Source organism: Odocoileus virginianus, chromosome 8 (genome assembly GCF_023699985.2).
Source record: "Odocoileus virginianus isolate 20LAN1187 ecotype Illinois chromosome 8, Ovbor_1.2, whole genome shotgun sequence".
NCBI lineage: Eukaryota > Metazoa > Chordata > Mammalia > Artiodactyla > Cervidae > Odocoileus > Odocoileus virginianus.
In genome coordinates this window covers 24,277,331-24,301,814 of record NC_069681.1, presented here as the reverse complement: position 1 = coordinate 24,301,814, position 24,484 = coordinate 24,277,331, and the positions used below count along the sequence as shown (strand labels likewise).

The 24,484-nt window shown below is 53.4% G+C and overlaps 1 protein-coding gene and 2 long non-coding RNA genes across 4 annotated transcripts; 2 read left to right on the top strand and 1 right to left on the bottom strand.

Moving 5' to 3' along the window:
* Positions 1-54: 54 nt before the first annotated feature.
* Positions 55-2,405, bottom strand: LOC139036302 (uncharacterized). Its single transcript, XR_011489027.1, has 2 exons — positions 2,323-2,405; positions 55-1,124 (listed from the first exon to the last, which is right to left on the bottom strand). It is a non-coding gene; the product is annotated as an uncharacterized lncRNA (long non-coding RNA).
* LOC139036303 (uncharacterized) lies at positions 336-4,483 on the top strand. The gene is made up of 3 exons (XR_011489028.1): positions 336-417; positions 530-1,352; positions 1,772-4,483. It is a non-coding gene; the product is annotated as an uncharacterized lncRNA (long non-coding RNA).
* An 8,145-nt stretch (positions 4,484-12,628) lies between these two features.
* Positions 12,629-24,448, top strand: LAMP1 (lysosomal associated membrane protein 1). Of its 2 annotated transcripts, none has more exons than XM_070471358.1 (9): positions 12,629-12,865; positions 17,662-17,783; positions 19,395-19,611; positions 19,724-19,882; positions 21,785-21,969; positions 22,374-22,577; positions 23,101-23,167; positions 23,241-23,411; positions 23,583-24,448. In XM_070471358.1, the coding sequence occupies exons 1-9, from the start codon at positions 12,814-12,816 to the stop codon at positions 23,720-23,722; spliced, it is 1,317 nt and encodes a 438-aa protein (XP_070327459.1). In that variant the 5' UTR covers positions 12,629-12,813; the 3' UTR covers positions 23,723-24,448. The 2 variants fall into 2 exon arrangements, with proteins under 2 accessions (XP_070327459.1, XP_070327460.1); XM_070471359.1 differs by having other exon boundaries at positions 12,632-12,865; positions 22,452-22,577.
* Positions 24,449-24,484: the final 36 nt, after the last annotated feature.

Sequence of the window (24,484 nt, the reverse complement as noted above, 5' to 3'; positions counted from 1 at the left end):
AAAAATACAGCAATTTTTAAATGTATTGTTAACAACAAAAAACAACCCACAAAATTTTGTCTGATCACTGTGATCAGCAGTTTTCTCATTAAACGATCTGCACAAACCCAGCTCATTTTCAAAGGCCTTTTCCTCAGAACTCCCTCCACCCGACCCTCCCTCCTTGGCTGGGGTCCCCTTCCCCGAACCCCAACCTTCCTTCCCCTTGTGTTCCTGGTTTGTTTCCCTGAGGTGACCTTTACAGGGCTTTATCCGCAGGAAGGCGTGAGAGGACAGCATCCTGAGTCGCTGCTTGTCTGGTCTGCCGGCCTCTGCACTTGTGCCTGAGAGCGGGCTGCGTGTGAAGCTCCCGCTGAAGCCCTGGCCCTCAGCACTCAGAAGGCCTGGCTCCCCGGCCTGCTGGTCTCCAGCCCTGAGGTTGGTTGTGTTGTGAAACCTGGGCTTTTTCCCACAGAGCTTTGGAAATCCTGTCCCAGGCTTCTCTGTTTCACAAGACTGCAGCGGGGCTTGTTTCCCTCTGTGCCGACAGGACTCGGTGAAGACTCCTGACTCACGTCCTGCCGGGCACCTTCCCCTCCACCGTCCTGCTCTCACTTTCTGTGAGAGGAATTTGCACAGCGCATGGGTCAGGAGATCCTGACTGGAAAACCACAGGCCTGCCCACCCGCCACCTCCGCTCCGCCAAGAACTTTCCACTTCTGTTTCTGGTCAGTCTTCCCCACAGTGGCCTCCAGATCAGCGTGTCAGTTCCTGTTTTCTGGCTGCTGCTGTTCAGTTGCTAAGTCCTGTCTCTCTGCAAACCCACTGACTGCTGCACACCAGGCTCCTCTGTCCTCCCGTCTCCCAGAGTTCGCTCAAACTCGTGTCCATCAAATCGGTGATGCCATCCAACCATCTCATCCTCTGCCACCCCCTTCTCTTCCCACCCTCAATCTTTCCCAGCATCAGGGTCTTTTCCAGTGAGTCAGCTCTGTCCTGGTCCTCACAGTTTTAATAGAAGACTGTTTTTTTTTGTTGTTGTTTTTTTTAAGGCTATGATACTTTCTTCAAGTTCTGAGGGCACTAATTCAAATGTCTGGAGTCCTTTTCTCTTTCATTGAGTCCAAGGCAGGTTGTAACTTTTTCTGTGAAGAGAGAGACGGTAAACAGCTCCTGCTTCATGGTCTGCCTAGAGTCAGTTACTTGCTCTCTGCTGTTTCTAAACAACTTGACATAAAAGCCACCCTTCATTCTCCCACAGCCACCGTGTGCTGAGGCTTTACTCTGGAATCGGGTGGGCAGGCCTGTGCGTCCCCCCGGCTCCCAGGACCAGATGCCCCCACACCTCTTGGCTGCTGCAGGCCCTGTGACTGGTGCGTATTTGTGTATCTGCATGTATGCAGCTGTGTGTGTCTGTGTGTGTGCTCGTGGGCATGTATGCATGTTTGCATGAGTGTTATCTGTGTGCCTGTATGTGTTCTTGCAAAGACAGGAGGACAGTGTATAAACGTAGGTGCAGATACATGTGAAGATACATGTGAAGCTGCAAGATAGAAAGCGGAGGCGGTTTTTAAAGGTCCCTATTGAGGAATCAGTGCTCTGCACAGGCTGCCAGCCTCCCACACGGAGGCCCCAGGTTGGCAGAGAGCAGGAGTCATGGGCTGGGGCTGCCGGCTTAGGTGGCCCAGGGGTTAAGCCTGGCTCTGCTCCATCTGCTGCCCTTAAGAAAATCACTCGTATGCTCTAAACCTTGGTTTTCTTATCTTCTAAGAGATGATAATGCTGCTTGCAGGGTTGTTCAGGTCAATACAGCGGTGCTTACAACAGAGCCACCGGCCAACGCACGTGACGAACACGGGCCGCGCCCGGGTGAGAAGAACAAATGTGGTGTGAATCTTAGATCTGCCCAAAGTGGTCCAGGGAAGTGGGAGGACAGGAATAATGAAACAAATAAAATTATCTAAAGACATCAATTAAAAGACAAAGGTGTTCAGACTGGATAGAAAATTAAGACCCAGACAGGTATACGTCACCTACAAGAAAGTCATTTAACGTGTAAAGACAGATGGGTTCAAAGTAAAAGGTGAGAAAAGCTTTACCACGAGAGCCAATCACATGAAATCACACACAGAAAGCAAGAGCATACACATGCAGGCAGAGACACTCATGCAAACACACACACAAATGCCCACACACACCCCCCAAGCTGTGTGGCTAACCTGAGGCTTCCCTGCTGGCTCAGATGGTAAAGTGTCTGCCTGCAATACAGGAGACCTGGGCTCCATCACTGGGTTGGGAAGATCCCCTGGAGAAGGAAATGGCACCCCACTCCAGTACACTTGCCTGGAAAATCCCATGAACGGAGGAGCCTGGTGGGCTACAGTCCACGGAGTCACAAAGAGTCGGACATGACTGAGCGACTTCTCTTTCACTTTCACTTTCAGGCTTCAGTGAGGGGGAAATTGTTAGGCAGTCAGTGCAGAAGTTAAAGCCTCAGTTCTTCACCTAGTTTCAATTTTGATTCCGGTTCTCACACGTAAACATTTTTGGCTCCACCAGCCTAAAGCTGCATTTGTCTCCCATTTCTGCCCATTAAGAGGAATGGCTCCCTGGTCTGGGAGGCTCATAAAACCTTCAGGCCCAGGACAGGACAATCATTAACTGCTGTCCAGTTTATCAAGGAGAAAAACTCCTGGTGGATCATCAGCTCTTAAACACGCATCTGGCTCCTAAATAATGGTCTGCAGTCCTGAGAAAGGGTCAAGGGGCGGCGTCACTATGTCTGGAGAAACTGAGGAACTGAGACCCAAAAGAGAGCCATAAACACAACAAACTGGATATCACAACACTTACATGCACTGGTCAGAAATTACAGGCATCTGGCCCTGGGCCAACCAAAGACAACAGATCGATTCTAACAAAGACAGACTTTGGGGGCTCTTCACCCTGTCTCAGTGTCTATGCTGAGGGCTTTGTGTCTCTATCCTTTAAAATACACTCTGCCTGCATGAGTGTTTGCGAGCTTGCCAAGTCCATCCTTCACCTCCGTGAACAGAGCTCGGTTCCCCATCTCATCAGGACACGGAGTGTCTGCAGACACAAAGAAGGCACTTCATACAGACAGGTGCCCGTAAGAGCGTCCCTAAGCACACAGACCTCCAGGGACGGCTTCCCAACACAGGCAAGAGCAAGGGAAGCAGCGGACAGCCCAACGGTCAAGGTTTCAGCACTCTCCCTTCAGTGGCTGATAAGGAGACAGAAGAACGGGAAGGACTTGAAACATCGTCAGCGGACCCGACCTCGGTGACCGCAGGACGAGACGCTGAGCAACGTGCTTCAGACGGTGCTAGGACGCTCGCCCAGGGAAGCGTGTCACAGAAGGTGTGTCACAGAACAAGCTCACCACAGTAGGAGGGCTGAAATTAGACAGAACGTGTCCTAGATCACAATGACACTGAAGTAGAAATCCAACAGAAAGATAAGTGGTAAGTAACTAATGTTTGGAACTTAAGCAATACACTTCTAAATAAATAATCCAATAATTCTAACATAAATAGATAATATAAATAACACACTACATAACCTATGAGTCAAAGAAAAATCACAAGGAAAATTAGAACATATTTTGAATTGAATGAATAAGAAAACAACAGACCAAAAATGTGTAAGATACAGCTTAAGAAGTGCCTAGGGGATATTCATAGTTTCAGGTGCTTACATTTTAAAAGATGAAAGGTTTAAAAACAATGACCTAAGCCTTAAAAAGCTAGAAAAAGGAGAGCAATTTATATCCAAAGTAAATAGAAGAAATAAAAAAGGTAAAAGTAGAAATCAAAAACATAGAAAAAGAACAAATAGAGAAATCAATGAAACCAAAACCAGGCTCTTTGAGAAGACCAACAAAACTGATAAACCTTTAGCTAGACTAATTACAAAGAGGAAAAAAAAATATCAATATCAGGAATGAAAGGACAAGACAGCAGATCCTACAGAGAACATTATGAATCAATTTATGCCAATAATTGTACAACTTAGATCACACAGTCAAATTCCACGAAATCTGTAAATTATCAAAATGGACACAAGAAGAAATAGAAAATAAAAATAGATCCATATCCATTAAAGACATTGAATTTGTCATTTTAAACCTTTCCACCAAGAAAACTCCAGAGACTATACTGGTGAATTCCATTTAACTGTCAAGAAAAATAATCTTACACAGTCTTTCAGACACAGAAGAGGAACTAGTTCACAACTAATGAGCCCAGCGTTACCCTGATTAAAAAATTAGACAAAAATATCACAAGAAAATACAGACCAATATCCTTTAACCAAATATTAGCAATTTGAATACAGCAATATATAAAATCAATAATATACCAAAGCCACGTGAAGTTTTCCTCAAGAATGCAAGATTGGTTTAACATTTGAAAATCTAAAAAAGAAAGAAGCAAAACATAAAATCATCTCAATAGATTAAGAAGATTTTGATGAAATTCAACACTTGTTGATTTTAAAAATGACTCTCAGAAAACTGGGAATAGAAGGGAACTTCCTTAACTTGAGAAAGGACATTTACAAAAGGTCAGGAAGATGCCCTGGAGGAGGGCATGGCAACCCACTCCAGTGTTCTTGCCTGGAGAATCCCATGGACAGAGGAGCCTGGTGGGCTACAGTCCGCGGGGTCACAGAGAGTGGGACAGGACTGAGTGACTGAGCTTTCAGAAGGACAGCGGGCATCTGTCTGGAATGCAAACTCTCCCCAAGGCTCTAGGGCCGCACCCTCTCCCGCAGTCAGCCCTCCTGGCCTTCGTGCTGCAGACTGGCGTGTTGTACTCGCCTCACAGAACCAATGTGAGTTAAAACCAGGAGTTACAAGTGCAGAAGTGACTTCACATGGACTTCAGCTCCCGTCCTGTGGCGTCCATGACTAGGGAGAGGCCCCGGGTGACCATGTCTCATTTCTCAAACAAGCTGAGGCTCGAGGCCCGCCCGCTGAGACGAGGGGCATGGAACTGGAAACCCACCATGAGTGGAGTCACACGCGTTCTCTGCCACAGACGACCTGGAACTGCTGGATTGAATCTGCTTTCTAAGAAAGCACATTTTGGTTCTTTTTCAGGAGAGTTCCTCTTTTGTAACCGTCTAAAAGGAAGCCTACCGTGGCTGAAAAATTTCAAGGGATCCATCAAAAGGAAGTTCTCCGAGAGGCGCCCGGAACGTGTATAAAAGATGTTCTTATTGCGTTAAGCAGTGAGGTGTGAGCACCCAGAGTATCTCCGAGGAGAGGTGGATTTAAAGTATCTCAGGATGGCAGTCTTACCTCTTTCCCCACTTGGTAACAGTTTTGAGTTGAAAGCACAGTTTGCTCTTTTCCTGACGTGTTATTTGTTAACACTAATCTCACAGTTAGCAGCCACATGTCTCTTGCCTTTTATCAATGAACCAAAATTAAACATTCTTGAGGTAAGTGGGCAGGAGAACTGGAGAAGAGAAGTGAGAGAACTCGGTCCCTGGGGTGTGGAGCAGGCCAGGTCTCCCTTGGGCCGACTGAGCGCCAGGGGCCCTGGACTCTGCAGTCACGGCTCCAGGCCGGGCAGCTCTGTGGCACCAGGTCCAAGGCTGGGAATCCTAATGTCTGTGAGCAGTGGTCCCTTCCGAGGGGACCTCCCAGGGAATTCTTGGGCCAAGTGCGGGTAACTTGAGTGAAATAGAAACAGGAGCACAAGATTCACCCTCTGATGACAGCAAAGGGAAGAATGACCGGTCCAGCCTGTTCACGGTTGCTGGATGTGCACACAGGCAGGTACACGCTGAATGTCACTGCTTCTTGCCTGGTCAGTTCAATCTGCAAGAAAAATTAATCTCAGAGAAAATCATAAACAGATAACTTATCTTCAAGATATTTATCATAGTAATTGTGAGATAACAGAAAATATACATTATTAGTCTCAGGCCCTGGTTCCTGGTACAAGGCTCCAGAAACCCTTGGGATGTCCTGATAAGACCACTGGGAGCATCCTTGGTTTATACGTTTATTTGGCTGCATTAGGCCTTAGTTGTGACATCTTTGTTGCATCACGTGGGATCTTTTTTGTTGTGGCAAGCAGGCTCTCTCTGGTGGCTCCATGGCATGTGAAGTCTTAGTTCCTCAACCAGGAATCAAACTGGGGACCCCTTAACCGCTGGACCACCAGGGAAACCCCAGCATCTTTTCACACCAGGTCTCTGATCCTATTCCTGACACACTTCCTAAACCCCTTGCAAGTTCCTGATGATAAGAGCTGCTTCTGTCCTCACAAGGTGACTCTGGGGGAGTTCCTGATGGCTCCTGGTCACCGTGGATTAGAAGCCATGATTAGAAGCTTGGACTTTCAGCCCCACCCCAGCCTCGGGAAGGAAAGAGGAGCTGGTAATCAAGTTAACCATCATGTATGCCTCTGTGACGAAACCTCCAGAAGGCCCCAACAGCATGGGGTTCGGAGGGCGTCCAGGGTGGTGACCACACGTAGCAGCCCAGCTCCAGGGGACAGAAGCCGGGGACTCCAGACCCCGGGGGCCCGCCCCCAGGCTTCTCAGCCACTGTTCACCTGTGTCCTTCACCACGCCCTGCCCCACAGAAGGAACCAGGGAATGCGAGGAGTGCTTCTGTGAGCTCTGCAGGCCCTGCTAGCAAGTTAATGGAGGCTGAGTCGGGGGTGGGGACATGCATCTCTAACAAGCCAGACAGAAGATGTGGGCCACCTGGGGATGCTCTTCTGGTGACCGGCTTCTGACAGATGGGGCTGAGCCCGACCTGTGGGATGCCAGGCCCACATCCCAGCAGTGGCTGGTGTGGTGTCGGAGATGCTGTGAGTGGGGCCGAGATGAAAGCAGAGACAGGGGAGCTGTGAGGTTCTCCTACAGCGTTCTTTATATTTAGCAGGGAAGCTACCGTTAAGGGAGCTATCATTAAGTAAAACATCACACCAAATGATGTTACATTAAGTATTACTAAATGTGTTTTTATAGATTTTGTAGTAGCATGGGAAAGTAATGGTTACAAATGAGAAAAGGAGAATACAGAATATGACAATAATTAGAAACATATTTATTTGGCTGCACCAGGTCTTAAAGAGTTTGCAAGATCTTCAATCTTTGATGCAACGTGTGAATTCTTAGTTGCAGAATGTAGGCTCTAGTTCCCTGACCAGGGATTGAACCCCAGCCCCCTTTACTGGGAGTACAGAGTCTTAACCAGTGGACCACCAGGGAGGTCCAAAAAACTGTGTTTTTTAAGAGCATTTTTAGGTTCACAGCAAAATTGGAAATACAGACTTTCATTACCCCTCTGCCAGGCTGGACACACACCGCCTCCCCCACAACGGCCCACCAGCGGTGGAGGGGGCATCGGTCCCCACTAAGGAGCTCACAGGGAGGTGTCACCACCACCCAGAGCGCTTGGTTCACATTTGGAAGCTGCTCCAGGTCTGAGTTATTGCTCTGAAACCAGACAAAAGAATCACCAATCAGGCGCAGATCCAACCGTCTGCACAGACAGTATTCTGGAGTAAGTAACTCAAAGGGTAAAGCATCTGCCTGCAATGCGGGAAACACGGGTTCGAATCCTGGGTCAGGAAGATCTCCTGGAGAAGGAAATAGCAACCCACTCCAGTACCCCTGCCGGGAAAATCCCATGGATGGAGAAGCCTGGTAGGCTACAGTCCATGAGGTCGCAAAGAATCGAACACGACTGAGTGACCTCACTTCACTTCACTAATGGGTCCATGAAGGAAAATCTTACAGGCCTGCTCCAGCCAGAAAATACAACAGGGAAGACAGAATGAGAAATGGCCGGGGAATTCCTCAGTAGTCCAGTGGTTAAGACTCCACGCTTCCGCTGGAGGGGCCCGGGTTAGACCCCTGGTCGGGAACTAAGATCCTAAAGAAAGAAAACAAACCACCAATCCGCCAAGCCCACTGGAATCACAGACCTACTGACCCACCAGGAAGCCGTGAGGGCAGAGGTCTGAGGCTGGCAGGGACCCTGCAGCGGATGGGGTCACCTAGCCACAGCCCAGCATGGCCGCAGCCTCGGAGGAGGAGGGGGGCTTCTCGGGTCTCTGCAGCCTGCAGTACAAGCTCTGACTCGAGGGCCAAGGTGGGGCCCGAGACTCTGCATCTCCAACCGGCCAGGTGACGCCAACACCACAGACCCCACTCCAAGGTGCCTGAACAGAGGGAAAGAAGGCCATTCACCAGCTCCCCAGGTCAACCCACAGTGTGGGGTGTCCTCCAGGACACCAACTAATCAATGGTGTGCAAAGGGATGGGGCCCTGAGACACCTTCGAAGACAATAGTCAGACCTCATTGGAGCCACAGTGAGCAAACTGGCTGAAAAAAAAAAAACAAAACACTTTTTGAACAACTGGAGAACCATGAACATCAACTGGAAATTAATTACTAAGAAACTGTTATGTTTTGGTTGTACATTAGCTATAATAATGGCATCCTGCTTATGTAAAAGCTTTACATGAAAAATAAAACGTCCAGGGTTTGTTTTATAAAACTCAAGCTGAAAAAACAAGCAAAACACGAAGCAGGTGAGGAGGGACGATAAACCGTGAGAGTAACAGGCACCACCGGGCTCACCAGATTATCTTGTTTTTATTCAAATTCTCTTTTTAAAATTTTCATAAAACAAGTCTAAAAAGCATTAAGCAACATTACTATTTTTGCTTAGCATGTCTCAAGAAAGTGTGTGTGCATGCTCAGCTGTATCCAACTCTTTGCGACCCCATGAATTGTAGCCCGCCAGGCTCCGCTGTCCATGGAATTTCCCAGGCAAGAATACTGGAGTGGGTTGCCATTTCCTCCTCCAGGGGATCTTCCCACCTCAGGGATCAAAGCGGAGTCTCCTGCATTGGCAGCCAGATTCTTTACCCCCTAGCACCACCTGGGAAGCTCAAGAAATAGTATAACTTTGAGCAAAAGAGAAAAAAGTCACAGACTGCCTGCTGGGCTGTTCCACTCGATTTCACGTTCTTTCAACCACTGCTCCTCTCCTTCAGACGTGGAGCCCACACCTCCAGGGAAACTGGCCTACACAGCTCTGGAGGCGGGTCATTTCACAGGTAAAGAGGCCCTGCCTTTCACTGGAGCTTACACAGCTCACTGTTACCAAAGCCCATCCTTAAAAACATCATCCTGAGACTTCCCTCCGGCCCGATGGTTAGGACCCTGTGCTTCCAATGCAGGGGCCTGGCTTTGATCGCCGGTCAGGGAACTAGATCCTGCATGCTGCAGCTAGGACTTGGGAGAGCCAAATAAATATTTTTTTAAAAATAACAAAAATAAAAAGGCTGTCTCCAAAAGAATTCAGAAGGTGTGGAGTCCCTTGTGGTTTTCCACATCCTTCCTTCAACCAGAATAGATCAGATTCCCTGGCGGTCCAGTGGTTAGGGCTCTGTGCTTCCACTGCAGGAGGCATGGGTTTGATCCCTGGTCGTGGAACTAAGGTCCCAAGAGCCTCCGGGCTCAGCCATAAAAAAAAAAAAAAAAAAAAAATCAGACCTAACCCTAATTAAGGATTCAAACAAAAAACAATACCAAATTCCACCATATTATTTCCCACACTTTATAAAAACATAGCATCATAGAATTTTTGATAAATCTTTCATTTTCTGCTGTTTTAAAAGCCCTGTCCTTTTGCTGAAACAAACTGCTTTGGGTCTTTAAAAAGAGAAATTTTAAACGCATGTATTAGGTATTTGGACACAAAAAAATGGGCTCTGAAGGCCCTAAGAAAATAAAACTGCCTGCTGAAAGGACTCTGGGTAGCTCACAGTTTCCAAAAGGAACGCAGATGCGAGGAGAGTGCAGGCACGAGGGGGCAACAGGAGCCACAGCCGAGGGTGCGAGCCCGACCCCGTGAGGGCGGCACTGGCCCTTCACCACCGACCTGACTCGTGAGGACAGGGCAGGCCCTTCACCACCCAATACGGGTTCCTGGGCAGCTAGCTTCTCTGCCACCCACATTCAGAGGGTAAAATGTCTCTCAACACAGGAAGGGGCTTCCAAGCCAGGAAACCAACAATTGATAGGTCTTTTTGTTTTCATACTAAGATTATTTGGTAGTTTCTCACCATCAGGAAGTTCAAGACAAAAGGGCAATGTTCTAGTATCATCCAATTACTCCTGAGCTTAGCACTCCATTCTGTAAGGACAACGTGGGCTCAAATGATACCCTAGTGGCGGAACATCATCTTACAAACTGCTGCCGCTGAAGGGCGTCACGGTAATGGCACAGAGACCGTACCTCTTCTTCTCCACAACGCACCTGGACAGACAGCAGTCCTCTCAAGTGATGCCGCTGAGACTCTGCCCCACCCAGAACAGCAACAAACAAGTACCTGGAAAGATCCCAAACACCTAACAAAACCTCAGCGAGCGAACTGACTCTTCAGTAGCAGTAGAGTCCTGCCCTGGAGAGCAGAACAAACAGTGGACTAAGAATGCAGCCTGCCAAATCAGCAACGGAGGATGTCTCGGCCATTACCCTTCAGTGACTGCAGCCACCCCTGACGGTGCAGCCGGGGGAAACGCCCGCCACCCAGCAAACCTGCACAGCAACCAGCCCCACAAGTCCTGAGGGAACGTAGCATGGGAAAGCACAGGTCACTGGCCCCAGAGAGCTGGGGTGGAGATCAGGGCAAGACTTCAACGAGCCCAGACTCCTGTATCTTCTCACACACAGAAAGCACCAAGTTCCTTAACTTGGGTTATCTGGTTTTCCTTAACAATAACCTTCTGACCTTTGAACTACCTGCCCTTTGTTGCAAAAACTCCTATATACCCTGGCTTTTTCTCTGGGCTATTTGAGATGCTGTCCCCCAAGCCTGAAGTCCTAAAAATGTCAGAGGCATAAAGCACAGCTCTCAACTTCTAGCTTGTGCATCTTTAGTCAACAAAAAGCCAACAAGCCTGGGGTTCCCTCAGCCTCTTAACGTCCTTCCTCTTAAGTGAGGCCCCGCTGAGAGTCTTCCCTGTCCAGGAGAGCAGCAAAGATCCAGAAAGATCCCTGAGCACCTCACCAAAACATCAGTGAGTCCACACTGCAGTCTTCAGGCCCTTCAGCGTCAGGCTTTCTCAGCTGTGTGTTAGAATCTGGAGCGGAAGGGTGGGTAAACCGGAAAGGAATGACAAGGAAAAGACAAAACCTACACAAAGCAAACACGTGGAAGGTCAACACCACCACCACCCCACGGGAATCAGTCTATTGGGCGGGGTGACGGCAGGCGGCTCCTGAGCAGGTGGTCGAAGGCGCCGAGGCCGCAGCGGGCGGGGTGGACAGGGCCGGACCGCAGTCCTGAGAAGAGGACCTGGCGGTCCTGAGGCGAGCGGGGCACCAGGGCGTGGGCGAGAGGCACTTAATGAAGGTTGTGGAAGCGGCGGGCTGGGGCTTCCCCGAACCTTCCGAGCAGACGCTGCGCCCCCCCCCCCCCCCCGGCCCCTCTGGGACGCTCTCGGAGGCGTCGCAGCTGGCACTCAGCGAGCCCTCCGCGGCCCCTCCACCTCGGACTGTGTCAGCCTTCCTTACGCCCGAGCTCTGCGTGCTTCCGGTGTGTCCACTTCCCCGCCCCCGGCCCCTACCTGGCCCTCGTGGAGACCCTCAGAAAGTGTCCACTTCCCCGCCCCCGGCCCTCGTGGAGGCCCTCAGAAAGTGTCCACTTCCCCGCCCCCGGCCCTCGTGGAGGCCCTCAGAAAGTGTCCACTTCCCCGCCCCCGGCCCTCGTGGAGGCCCTCAGAAAGTGTCCACTTCCCCGCCCCCGGCCCTCGTGGAGACCCTCAGTAAGTGTCCACTTCCCCGCCCCCGGCCCTCGTGGAGGCCCTCAGAAAGTGTCCACTTCCCCGCCCCCGGCCCTCGTGGAGACCCTCAGAAAGTGTCCACTTCCCCGCCCCCGGCCCTAGTGGAGGCCCTCAGAAAGTGTCCACTTCCCCGCCGCCGGCCCCTACCCGGCCCTCGTGAAGACCCTCAGAAAGTGTCCACTTCCCCGCCGCCGGCCCCTACCCGGCCCTCGTGGAGACCCTCAGAAAGTGTCCACTTCCCCGCCCCCGGCCCTCGTGGAGGCCCTCAGAAAGTGTCCACTTCCCCGCCCCCGGCCCTCGTGGAGTCCCTCAGAAAGTGTCCACGTCCCCGCCCCCGGCCCTCGTGGAGACCCTCAGAAAGTGTCCACTTCCCCGCCCCCGGCCCTCGTGGAGGCCCTCAGAAAGTGTCCACTTCCCCGCCCCCGGCCCCTACCCGGCCCTCGTGGAGACCCTCAGAAAGTGTCCACTTCCCCGCCCTCCTCCAGGAGCCCCCCGACGCCGAGGCCACGTCCCTGCATGGCACGGCCGCCGAGGCGCGCCCACCCTCGGCCCGCAGCGGAGAGCCGCAGTCTGGTCCTCCCGCAGCCGCGGGCCGGACCCGGCGGCTCCGTGGGCAGGTGACCGGCCGCGTCCCCGCCCGCCCTTCGCTTTCCCCGACCTGGGACCTGACCAGGGTCGCGGGCGAGACCTGCGCCACGTGGCGCAACGGTCACGTGCCGAGGGCAGGTCACGTGCAAGGAGGGCGCGGGGCGGAGCCTGAGCTCGCGCGCTCTCGCGAGATCCGCGGGGGTCACGTGACGGCGCGGGAGCGGTGCGGCCTCACGTGACGGGCGCCGCCGGCCGCGGGGTCTCTTTCTCACAGCGGGCGCAGCGCCTGGACCTGCTGCCCTCTCGCCGGCCCGGTCAGTCCCCGGCCCGACCGCCCGGCCCGGCCCGGCCCGGCCCGGCCCAACCGACCCCGCCCCGCCCGGCTCCCGCTCGCGCCTATGGCGGCTCTCGGCGGCGCCCGGCGACGGCCGCTGGTCCTGCTGCTGTTCGGTGAGAGGCCGGGCGGGGACCGAGGGCTCGGGGTCCGCCGGCTAAGGGGCCGTGCGGGTCCCGGGGATGGAGGCTCCGGGAGCGCCGTCCGCCCCGGACGGGCCGGCTGCCGGGGGCAGGGTCGGCCCGGGTGCCTGGATGGGACGGAGGGGCCCGGGGCGGCCCTCGGGCTTCGGAGCCCGCTTCTGGGGTCCGTTGGCGGAGACTTGGCGGCTTCTCAGCGCTGCGGTTCGTCTCCTCACATTGGGGGCTCCGGTGGTCGCGGAGGGCTGCGAGCGGCTGCACCCGAGACGAGGACGGCGCGGGCCTCGGTCCCCGCGGGGAACAGGGCGGGCGGCGACCCCGGCCTCGGGAGCCCGTCCTGCGGGCTTTACCCTTGGCCCTGCAGGCCGGCACGGAGCGCTGACATGTGTTCTGACGTCGCTTGCTCGCTGTGCGTTCTCATTAGGTTATAACGACCTCGTTACCCCGGGGAGTTTCAGGGAGCCCGCAGTGGACAAAGGGCCTGGCGTCACAGTGGCTGTGCTCATGTCTATCGAGGCATCGTCGGAAGAGCGGCGTGTGTGTGACTCCAGAGTCGTGCGTGGTTGCGGGTGTTTTCTCCGTTGAGGGATTTTGCTCTCATTTATTTGTCCTAATGAGAGAGAAACCGTGTTGACTGAACAGGAATCACTACCTAGTTTGATTTGACTTTAGGGCTTTTGACAACTCTCTCTCTGGCACTTTCTCTCCTGGTCCCCATGACACGGGAAGATGAAAGTGCTAGGATCTGAAAAGTGCTACTGGAGCGCGCTAGAGTTCAGCAGACATAGAGGCACTTTCCACCCCTACCTTCTGGGAATTCTAGACGTTTGCTCTGAAATCCTGTTGCTGGTGATAGAATGGATTTTGATCTCGCGTTCTTGTTTTGCCTGTTGTGTAAAATGCATTCTTTGAGCTGCAAGACCAGCCGCAAGGGGTGACCTTATTCCATCAGCAAACCTGGAGCCTAGATCTCCCTGGCAGGTGTCCTGAGTTAGGTGAGGAGTTCCTGGGACGAGTCTTGTCGTGTCAGGGTGGCTGGCTGTTCTTTATTAGAAAAGCTTGCCTGCGTTACAAGTTTATTACTGTGTTTTATGTTTTAAAAACTCACCTGATGAAGAGAAAAATCCATAACTTCTCTACATTGATAGCTTGGAGTATCGTGCATATAATTACTTTTTTGATGTCCATTTTGTCATGTCTTTTAAGTTTTATATTTGATTAAAAATCCGTTTTAAAAAAAGTTTTGTTAAGAGCTTGGATTTGGATCTGTTTAAAGTAATGTTTATTTTAATACACAATTTCACCAAAAAGCATTTTTCTAAAGATGTTTCAGAGTTCTAAATTACAAAATGAATCCTGCATTAATAACTAGAAATTTAAGTTTTGTTTGAAAATTTTGTAGAAAGCTAGGCAAGTGTGAACTGAAACTTCTTGATACATAGATCAAGTATTACCTAATGGGACTCTTGACCGTTGATGTCACCCAGATGACCTTCCCCTTTCAAAATGAAGAACTGTTGCTTACAAAATAGGGAGAAAAAAAAATTTTTTTAACCGATAATGTTACTCTCGCTTGTGGGAGTTTGTCAGTTACACAGGTTGGCGATCCAGTTCTTCATTAGGTTTGAAGTTTAAATGTTTTAGGTCCATAATTTTGAATTTATATTGTTAGATCCATGCTAGGCTGTGATAGTCCTTTCTTTGCTTGTCCGGAAGACTTGACTCCATGCGTGCATGACCTGCACATCTTCTGGAGAATCTGTTCAGCTGTGTTGTGATTATGTTTATGCCTGTGTCTTCCGTATCCTACAGCCTATCTCAGTCTCACACATTAAGTGCTCAGGACCTGTGTGAAGAGAACGTCCAGTTTGACAACAGTGCCCCCTAGCAGAACATGCATGTCAGCTGTTTGAAAATGTACACAGTAGTCTTAGAGGTTGTGATTCTGTGGTTGTGATTCTTTTTCTTCTTTTAAGTCTTCATACATGATTATGTATCACTGGTTATAAAAATACTGGGTTCAAAAGAATTGATCTTGGATTAGAAAGTGATTTCTTTTAAAAAGTTAATGAATCTATTGACTTGTTCCTCTAGATGGCAGTCTCTTTCACATCTCCAGTGAGTGTCATAATTTGAAACGTAATCATTGCTCGCTGAGTGTTGGAGAGAAAGTGTTCAGGTGTGGTGAGCTCGACAGGCATGGTCTGAGTCAGCAGGCCCAGTTCCAGATTGGCTCTTCTCCATCGTGGCAGTGTGACCTTGAGCATGGTGGTAAACTCTCTGCTTTGGACTCCCCATCTGTAAAAGGGAGTCCTCATAGTGTCTTCCTATTAAAATTGTCACAGTAATTCAGTTACCCGCAAAGCACAGTACAGGTGCTCGTTAAATAAAACACCTGACGGTTTGTGTCAGTTGCCACGGATTCAGTGATGAGCTTGATAGGTGAAGACTTGTGGCGCTGAACGCGTCGGTGGTGACAGCTCACTCTGAAGGCGGGCCCTGGCCATGTTCTCAGTGCTCCGCTTGCTTCAGCTAACTTGATGCTCTGACAGCTCTCATGTCCGCTCACTTATTTTCACTAAGGTGCCTAAACTGAGGGTTTGGTGATTCCTCCAAGCCCAGCTCATAGGGCCAGGAGTGGTGGAGGAGTCTGTTTAAGATTGTGCTTTCACCTTAGGTAGGCATGCTCCCACAGCTTGTTTTGGAGACTGGAATGTCTCCAGATGGAAGTTTTCTGAAGGAATAAGGTACTTCTCACGGGACCCTGGAGAGAGGATGACGGCGAGTCCTGAGTGAAGGGTTGCCCATGGTGCAGGTTCTGACCTTCAGGAGGGACACTCCTCAGGTTATGAAACACTCTGACTTGAGATAGTGGTGTTTTTATAGAGTTAAAAAGAAACTTCTGACCATTCGCATACATGCGTTCTCTTAAAATTTTATGTTATAATGCTGTTGTAGACATTTTTCTCTTGACCAAAATTGACTTGTGGTTTCTTGTTTTAATTGAAAAATTTCTGGGCCTCTCCAGATGTGGGCCTCTAGCGCTGCTGAAGTCTGTTTGAAGTTTGTTTTAGTAATATTTCTTTGTTCTTTGAAAGCTCAGGTCCTTAGCATGTTTATTACTAAATGAGGGAATTATGTGGTTGAGAAGTTATTTAATGTGAAGTGTTTTCTAGTAGAGGGCTTTGAGTCAGTAGGAAGTGTTTGGTGATTTAAGGAACTCTTACAGGAGAGCAGCTTGGTAGGAGCTGATGTGGGAGGCAGTGGCCTGCCCCACTGAGCCCGTGGCGCGCATGGTGGCACGTGGATCCCACAGTCAGGGCAGGGCAGGGACGCCCAGGCCTGGGGCGTCCGCGTGCACTGGGCGCTGGCCGGCGTCCAGTGTCCGCCTGTCTTCTGTGCCCGTCTGCCTCTGCTGCTGGGCCTGCGTTTGCCTGGCTGGCGCCTCAGCGGCTCTCGTGCGTTTACCCTGTCGCGCTCAGAGGCATCTTCAAAACCTCCGTGTGTCAGAACTGAATCATGGGGTTTTCCTTTTAAAAAAAACAGTATTCGTTCGTTGGAAATGAATTTAGTGTCATCTTACTTGAGTATTCTGAGGAGTAGCTTAAAAATTTGTGAATCAAAACAGACAAGAATATCCGTGATGCCCTCGATGGCTTCGTCCTTGTGTAGCAGCTTTCCTCTGTCGCTCCAACTTGATGTTTCTTCTACCTGAGGCTTACGGGTGGACTGTGGGGATTCTGTCTGTCCTCTCTGCTTTAGGCCTAAATAATAGTTGCTCTGAGGATTTTATTTGGTGCCAGTTGCAAGGGTGGAGTGAACTGGGTTCACTGGAGTCACTTATACATGAGCAACAGGGACCACACGTGGGAAGCTAGCTGCTGCTCTCGGCGTGCACCCCCTGGGTCGCCTTCACCCTTAGAGCCGTCGGAGGCAGGTGTGTCCCGTCCCGGTGAAGGGTGTGCAGGGACCTGTGCTGCAGAGACACAGAGGTGTGTTTCTTGGCACGTGGCCACACCTCTGCTGGCTGAAAGCTGTTTGGGTTTAGAAGGGTCAGAACATCTATTCCTGCCCATCTGTGCGAGAACCAGGTGCTGAAGTGCATGGCTGTAAGCTCAGCTCTGTGCCCCTAATCAGGGTGCACCTGTTGCTAAGTGCCTGCTCGGGCTCTGGCCCTGGCCCTGGCCCTGGCTCTGGCTCTGGCTCAGAGCCGCGGTCACGCCCAGGCTGGACAGCTCCCTTCCGCCCTTCCCTCGGGCACTTGGCTGCGGTGCAGAGGTGGCGTGGGGTCCTAAGGTCGCACAGCCAAGCCCAAGAGCCAATGGAGTTACTGTGTTTTGAGGCCCTTCTGGAAGAGGGTAAAGAACTCTGATCTTCGAGTCTATGGCTTTTCCTGCCCTGTCAGCAGGTAAATCAGGCAACTCTTGAGCTGCAGCGTGGGTCCACTGTTTGTGTAGAATGTCAGCGTTTGGTTCCAAGGTGCAGTCCGTTCTCCAGGACCCTGCCCCGCCTCCCTGAGGTCCTCTGAGGAACCAGCGTGAGGCCGTCTGGGCCCGAGGTGACCCCAGGTTGGCACACGGACGGGGCGGCTTTCGAGAGGACAGTGTTACGGTGGTGTGGGGGCCGGAGGCCCTGTGGGCCCAGCCCTCGGTACCTGCCTGTCCCGGTCTTTTTGGCAATTAAGCAGCTTTCCCAGTAACAGCCATGCTGCTGCAACTGTGAGCCACAGACATTTTCAAAAAGTCACATGGTGGTTTCTTTCTGGGAGTCAGCAGGCCTCGTGCACGGCGCATCGGCAGTTTTTGTGGTGAAGAATGGCAACGGGACCGCCTGCGTCATGGCCGACTTCTCTGCTACCTTCCTGACCAGCTACGACACCAGGAGTGGGCCCCAGGTAGGAGAGCCCGGGCCTCCGCACCCCGCTGTGTGCGCGTGTGCTGGGCCTGCTTGACCTCCTCACACGCGTGCGTGTTCCGGGTCGCGCACTGCGGTGTCCCGTGGTGCCTGGGTGGTCTGTGCTCACTGAGGCTGCAGTCACACAGACCGTTGTGGGCTCTGCTCTCGGTTCCACTCTGGGCCTTTTCCAGCTTTCCTCATGATTACATTTTACCCTCACAACGCAGTGCTTCATTACGCTAACGACACGGGTTTGCTCGCCCGTCACCTGTAGCTGAGCTCTCTTCTGCCTGGTGTGCAGCTCTGGGAATAGAGCTTTTGTGATCTGTTGGTTTTGCTTTAGATAAACTGTTACGCTGCAGGAATTACATGTGAACACGTGTTGGAGGTGCAGGGTGACTGCACTAGTTTGCTAGGACGTCCCTTGTGGTTTTGTTACGGCAGCACTGCACTTCCGCAGAGTGAGGACTGCTCGCTGCTGGCCGAGGTCCCTGACAAATGAGCAGCGCTTCTCTGCTTTTGGTGCCGTGCTTCCTTGCGCCCGACTCTGCTTCCCCGTGGACTGTGGCCCGCCAGGCTCCTCTGTCCATGGTGTTCTCCAGACAAGAGCCATTCCCTTCTCCCTCTCTGTTGGTTCTTCCTCCGTTAACTGCCTGTTTGTGAACTTTGCACTTACTTCTTCCATTTACATTTGCTCCTGTAAATATGTCCTTACATCAGATTGTGCTGCCAGTGCTTTGTTGAAGCACCGTTTTTCTTGCCCATCCCCATGTCCACCGCACGCCGTCTGCTGGCGCCTGGAGAGCAGGGGCAGCCCAGGACTCCCAGGAGGAGGACGAGCAGGTCCTGCGGAGCCCCCTGGACTTGCCAGCCGCCTGGACTCCTCTTGATGTGAATAACGTTTGTCGGACAGAAGGGAGCTCTGCAGGCTCTCCATGGAGATGCCTCTCATTGTAAAGATCTGTCCGGGCACCTTTTAGTTTCTACTTCACTGTTTTGGGGTTGGAATTTTTAAGTATTGTTTCATTATATGTTAATCGTATTACACAAGTGGGATCATTTGTTTGCAGTAATGTGACTTCCCACTTCACAACATCTCCTTGTCACAGTTGTGGTCTGTCTACAGGACAGGGCTAAGACACCTTCTCGCTGGCCACTCGCTGAGTTCAGGTCATGGAGATGGGCTTCGGTGGTTCTGTAGTTGTTTGTTTTGCTTATAATAGTTCACGCAAACAGTTCTGCAGTAAACTTCATCTTCTCTTTGTTTAGAGAGACATGTTCTTTAAATAAGCTCTGTAGCAGTCACAAAGGTCTGAGAGTACCAGCTCATCCGGACCCAGCATGAATTATTTCAGTTTATGTGATAGATTTATTTTCGTTCTTATGTGAAGTAAAATAACATCAGTGAAGACAATGTTAGTAATTAGGTCATCCTTATCTTACACTTGAATTACTTTTTGGTCTGTTACTTGACATAAAATACTTCCATGTCTTTTGTTTTTATGACAAATGTATGCATTGATAGTGATGTCTGAGGTGGAGAGGGTCTGGGTTCCGAGCTGTGGTTGTTTCTGAACCCTGTAGTAACCCATTGTCGTGTTGGTTCCAGAACGTGTCCTTCAATCTGCCACCTGGTGCAGAAGTGTCAAACAGCAGCTCCTGTGGCAAAGAGAATGCTTCTGACCCCAGTCTCATGATCACTTTTGGAAGAGGCCACATGCTGACCCTCACTTTCACCAGAAATGCAACACGTTACAAGGTCCAGCTGATGCACTTTGCTTATAACTTGTCAGACACAGACATTTTCCCCAATTCGAGCTCCACAGGTAAGAACCGGTGTGGACCAGTGATGAGGTGAAGAGACCTGGGTTGGGGAGTATCTAAACTGCTTTTAAGCAAGCACTTCAAAGTGTTAAAAACAGATTTTTTAAAATATAGGAGTCAAGACTGTGGAGTCGGTGACCGACATCAAGGCCGACATCAATAAAACGTACCGGTGTGTGAGTGACACCCGGGTCCACATGGGCAGCGTGACAGTCACGCTCCGAAACACCGCCATCCAGGCCTACCTGTCCGGCAGCAACTTCAGCAGGGAGGGTGAGGACCCCGCCGGGGCCCCGGCCCCCTCTGTGGGGAAGGTGCCCTGCTCCCTGAGGTTGGGTTCAGATGGGGTGCGGGGCAAAGCAGGCAGACCCTCTGCCCTCGTCATGGAGTGGATGGGGTCGGGGGGCAGTCTCTACACAGAGGCCTCGCCCACCACAGTCCCACTCAGGCAGGCGGGCCCGGGGTGCCACTCGGGAAGACCACATCCCCCTCCTGTGAGATGAGGGTGCTGACCTCTCAGGGGGCGTGGGGGGGCCCAGGAGTCTGCAGAGAGTGCCTGGGCACCGCACAGCCTGCTGTCTTCTGCGTCCAACTCCCCATATCCTGTTGGTCAGCTCACAGGTCACTGTGGGGGGAGGTGGCATCCCCCCACCCTACTCCTTGTGCCAGCCTTGCCTGGTGGCTCAGAGTGGCCGGGTGCTGGGCTGCATGGCAACCCTGTGGCCGGCAGTAGGCCTGGGCCCTCCTGCTCCCAGTGGGGCTGCGAGGCTTCTAGGCTCTGCACGGCCAACAGATGAAGGTTGGTGTTTGTGATCAGAAATTTAATGTTAAAAAAAATCCAAAGACTGTTTCACAACAGGTGAAGGTAAGGCTTTCCGTGCCTGTGACTGAGCTCTGTGGGGAGCAGCCACGGGCCCTTGCCCCCCACTCTCATGCTGCTCCAGTGCCCGCATGGTGGAGCCAGACACCCACGGCCACCATCCGCAGCAGCTACCGCCCGGCCCTCCTCAGAGGAGGCTTGCCAACCACTGACCCCATAGGCACGTCAGTGGCGGGGCAGGGGCTGAAGGAAGCCCCACGTGACCGGGAGATGCGTGGCCTGCAGCCCCATCACAGGGCTGAGGGGCAGGTCCTGAGGCCGCCACGCGGCCCTGGTCAGGCCAGCCCTAGAGGGTCCCGGCTGCTCCTGGGGCAGAGAGCACGTGAGGCTGTGGGTGTGAGCTGGGGTCTAGGCGCTCGGGGGTGCCCGTGGCAGCAGGTCACGTGCTCTCAGGAGCCCGGGTTTGCAGTCAGCAGCTGAGCGTGGGTCTCAGCAGAGGGAAGCAGTGCGGACCCAGGAGGTCAGGCCAGGCGGTTGGCATCTGGGCACACCTCACCTGACGGCCGCCTTCTGCTTCTGAGGCCTCTGAATGCAGACACAGAGACTCATGTTGCTGTTAAGGTAAACAATCGCTTTGTTTTTAGAGTACTGGTCTCAGAGCAGTTTTAGGTTCACGGCAGAACCGCAGAGGGTACAGATTCCGCACGTAGCCTGGTCCCCATGCAGGGCCGCCCTCTCGTCAGTGGCCACATGGTGGTCTCTCTCCAAGGAGGGACGGCACAGGCGTGAGGCCCCCTGCATGGGGTTCTCTCCCTGCTGGGGTCACCGCCCACCCATGGCCCCCTTGTCTGCTAGGTGTGGCCTCCTGCCCGCCCTGAACGGGCTTGCGGCAGTTGTGGCCTGGGCATGGGTCTTGGCTCCAAGCCTGACCTGCGGGGCCGCCCCTGCTGGCCCCCGGGGGACACGGGCTGCTGCCGGCCTGTGGCACATGTCCAGTGTCTGCCCCGCCTGGCCTGGGCGCTCCTGACCCTCTGCTGTTGCCTCGGGGCCGTGTCCAGCCTGGCGTGCGGGCGCTCAGTGTGTGTGTGAGCCGGCACTGTTCCACATGGCCTCGGGGACACCGTCCCAACGGCACAGGCCACTGTTGAGGTTTTGTTCCTGACTTCACGGGAGGTTTGTTCTGCGAGAGGATGTCCTTGTGGGCAAGGGGCCGCCCGAGGCCCTAGGGTTCCAGGAGCAGGAGGAGCTGGGAGTGCAGGCAGGAGTCGGGGGCCAGGGGCAGCCCACTCCCGCTTAGCACTTCTGGAGCCCTGGCTCCCTGGAGGCTGAGCACACTCACCCCACTGTCCCCGCAGAGACGCGCTGTGAACAGGACCTGCCCACCCCGGCCACCCCGACCGCACCCCCCCAGCCCTCGCCCACCCCAGCTCCCGCGAGCCCCACGGTGTTCAGGTACAGCGTGAATGGCACCAACGGAACCTGTTTGCTGGTCAGCATGGGGCTGCAGCTGAACGTCACCTACAGAACAGTCGACAACAAGGTGGGCTGGCCCGACCCCTGCTCCCTGCACTGGGTCCTGGGATAGGTCGTGGGCGGTGTGTCCTGGGGTGCTCGGCTGGACCCCCATCCACTCGGGCCGCTGTCCTGAGGCCATGGAGCCGGAAGCTGCCGTCCCCTCGGGGCAGGTGTGTCAGCCCTGAGAGAGGGCAGGCTCTCCTGAGTGTCCACCAGGTGCTCAGGGCTCTCTGCTCGTCCTCGGAGATAACAGTCTCCCCGAGGCCAAGGGCCTGGGGTGGCTTTGAGAGACAGAGGCCTGCCCCTCCTGCAGCGATGAGAGCCGGGGAAGGCTGCCGGAAGTACCAGAAACTGTCTGCATCCAGCAGTCTTCCCTGAGTGGACTTGCGTCTCTCCTTCTGGTTTTGCTCCTGTGGACGGGCCATGAAGCCACTGCCTCCTTGCCGCTTCCGCCTGCTCACGCCTGGAGCTGGTGGGCGGGGAGCTGAGCCCTTGCTCTCCTCACAGACGGTGACCAGAGAGTTCAACGTCAACCCCGACAACACCACCTTCGGGGGCAACTGCTCCGCCACGCTGGCAACCCTGGAGCTCTACGACAGGAACCTCCTGTTCCTGGTGCTTCAGTTCTCATTGGTGAGGCCCCCCAGCCCTGCCTGGTCTGTGGGACCCCTGGCCCCCTAGCCTGAGTCCATCAGCAGAACCCTCGCAGTACTGGTGGTGTTGCAGGAACTGGGGTGGCCTGAGGCCTCGGGTGCTGTCCCCACCCCATCTTCGAGTGGCATCCCCGCGCCCCGACTCTGCACCCCTGCCCGGGGCGAGTCCAGTCAGCAGGAGACCAGGGACGCACAGACACGGCCCTGGTGGACGTGCGTGCCTCACTCTGTAGCGGATCGCTGTGCTTCTCCTGATAAATGCTTTCCTGGAAAGTGCAGTGTTGGCTTTTGGGGAGCATGGCTCCTTTAGCCCCTATCCTAGCAGACTCCGGCTCTGGGCAGGGACTGTAAGGAGCCACCTGGAGTTCCATTACTGAGACGACAGGCTGCCTTCTCGCTCCCGAGCGCCGTGCAGTTTCCTCCTGAGGCTGGGGGCACCGGCTGTCACTGTCACCAGCAGGTGACCCTCCGGTCTGATGGTGACCATGTGTCGTCTTCTCTAGAACGAGAGCTCCAGCCGGGTTTTCCTGCAAGGAGTCCAGCTGAACCTTACTCTGCCCGACGCCAGAGGTGAGACCTCCACCCCCACCCCACCCTGCATGCCCTGCAGGTGGCTGGCACGCTCACCCCTCTGCCTTTGCAGGCCACAGCTTCACGGCCTCCAACAGCTCGCTGAGCGCGCTACAGGCCACTGCGGGGAGCTCGTACAAGTGCGACGCCGAGCAGCGCCTGCGGGTCACCAGCACCTTCTCCCTCAACATGTTCAGAGTGTGGGTGCAGGCCTTCCGTGTGGACGGGGGCAAGTTTGGGCCTGGTGAGTAGGCAAGGTGGTCAGGAGCAGGGCCCCAGCATCCTCTGCCTGTGTCCCTGACTCCGCAGGGCCAGCCCGGCCATGGGTGCTCCCACCACCCTCCAAGCAGGGCTGGGGAGGCCTCCCTGCGAGAGCTGTTGGGGCGAGCCCGCTGTCTGTCTGTCCGTCCCGCAGTGGAGGAGTGCCAGCTGGATGAGAACAGCATGCTGATCCCCATCGCTGTGGGTGGCGCCCTGGCCGGGCTGGTCCTCATTGTGCTCATCGCCTACCTGATCGGCCGCAAGAGGAGCCACGCCGGCTACCAGACCATCTAGTCGCGGGCACAGCCCCGGCCGCTTCCCTGGGCTTAGGTCACTGTCGGGGGCACTTTCTTGCAAACTGGTTTTCAAATCTGCTTTATCCAACGTGAAGTTCATCTGGCAACACTTACTATGCACAGGAGAGTAACTATGGAAATGACGGTGTTAATGTTGCTAACTGGGTTAACTATTTTGCTAACTGGTTAAACGTTAATATTTACCAAAGTAGGACTCTTAAGGGGGTGGGGGGGTAAGAGCTTTTCTAAATGGGCACAGGCTCCACTTTGGTTTGGCTTCCTGAGACCATGGTGTCGGGGCTTTTCACTCAGATGTAAGCCTCACAGAAGGAGGGTCTGGTCCACGGCTTTGTTGAAGGCGGTGGCCGGGCAGTGAGCGTGGAGGGCGAGACACAGACCCAGCTCCTCAGTTCAACCTCGGCGCCTGGCCCGGCCCGGCCCCCAAGCCTCAGGGCACCCGGCGCTGGGTCCTGGGGCCCATGCACTGCCTCTTGAGAGCTGGCACTTTTTAAAATAGAAAAATGGGTGTTATTTTTATTTTACTTTTTTGTAAAGTGATTTTCCATTTTCTGTTGGAGGTTTGGGGTGATCCTCTTTCCGCACCGTGTACAGTAGTCCTTCCGCTCTGCTCATCGCTTGCAGCTCAGTGGGCTGTGTGCCAAGGATCCCCTCTGGGGCGCGTTGCCGTAACGATGCTAATAAAACATCTGTTTGTCTGTCTGGGCCTCCCGCATGCTTTTGTTAGCTCCCGCGAGCGGTG

Excerpts from the sequence above, each read along its gene's own strand:
- LAMP1 (XM_070471358.1), top strand. The coding sequence starts at position 12,814 with ATGGCGGCTCTCGGCGGCGCCCGGCGACGGCCGCTGGTCCTGCTGCTG. Across the intron at positions 22,578-23,100 it reads TGGTGCTTCAGTTCTCATTG|AACGAGAGCTCCAGCCGGGT; the intron begins GTGAGGCCCCCC and ends CGTCTTCTCTAG. Across the intron at positions 23,412-23,582 it reads CGGGGGCAAGTTTGGGCCTG|TGGAGGAGTGCCAGCTGGAT; the intron begins GTGAGTAGGCAA and ends TCCGTCCCGCAG.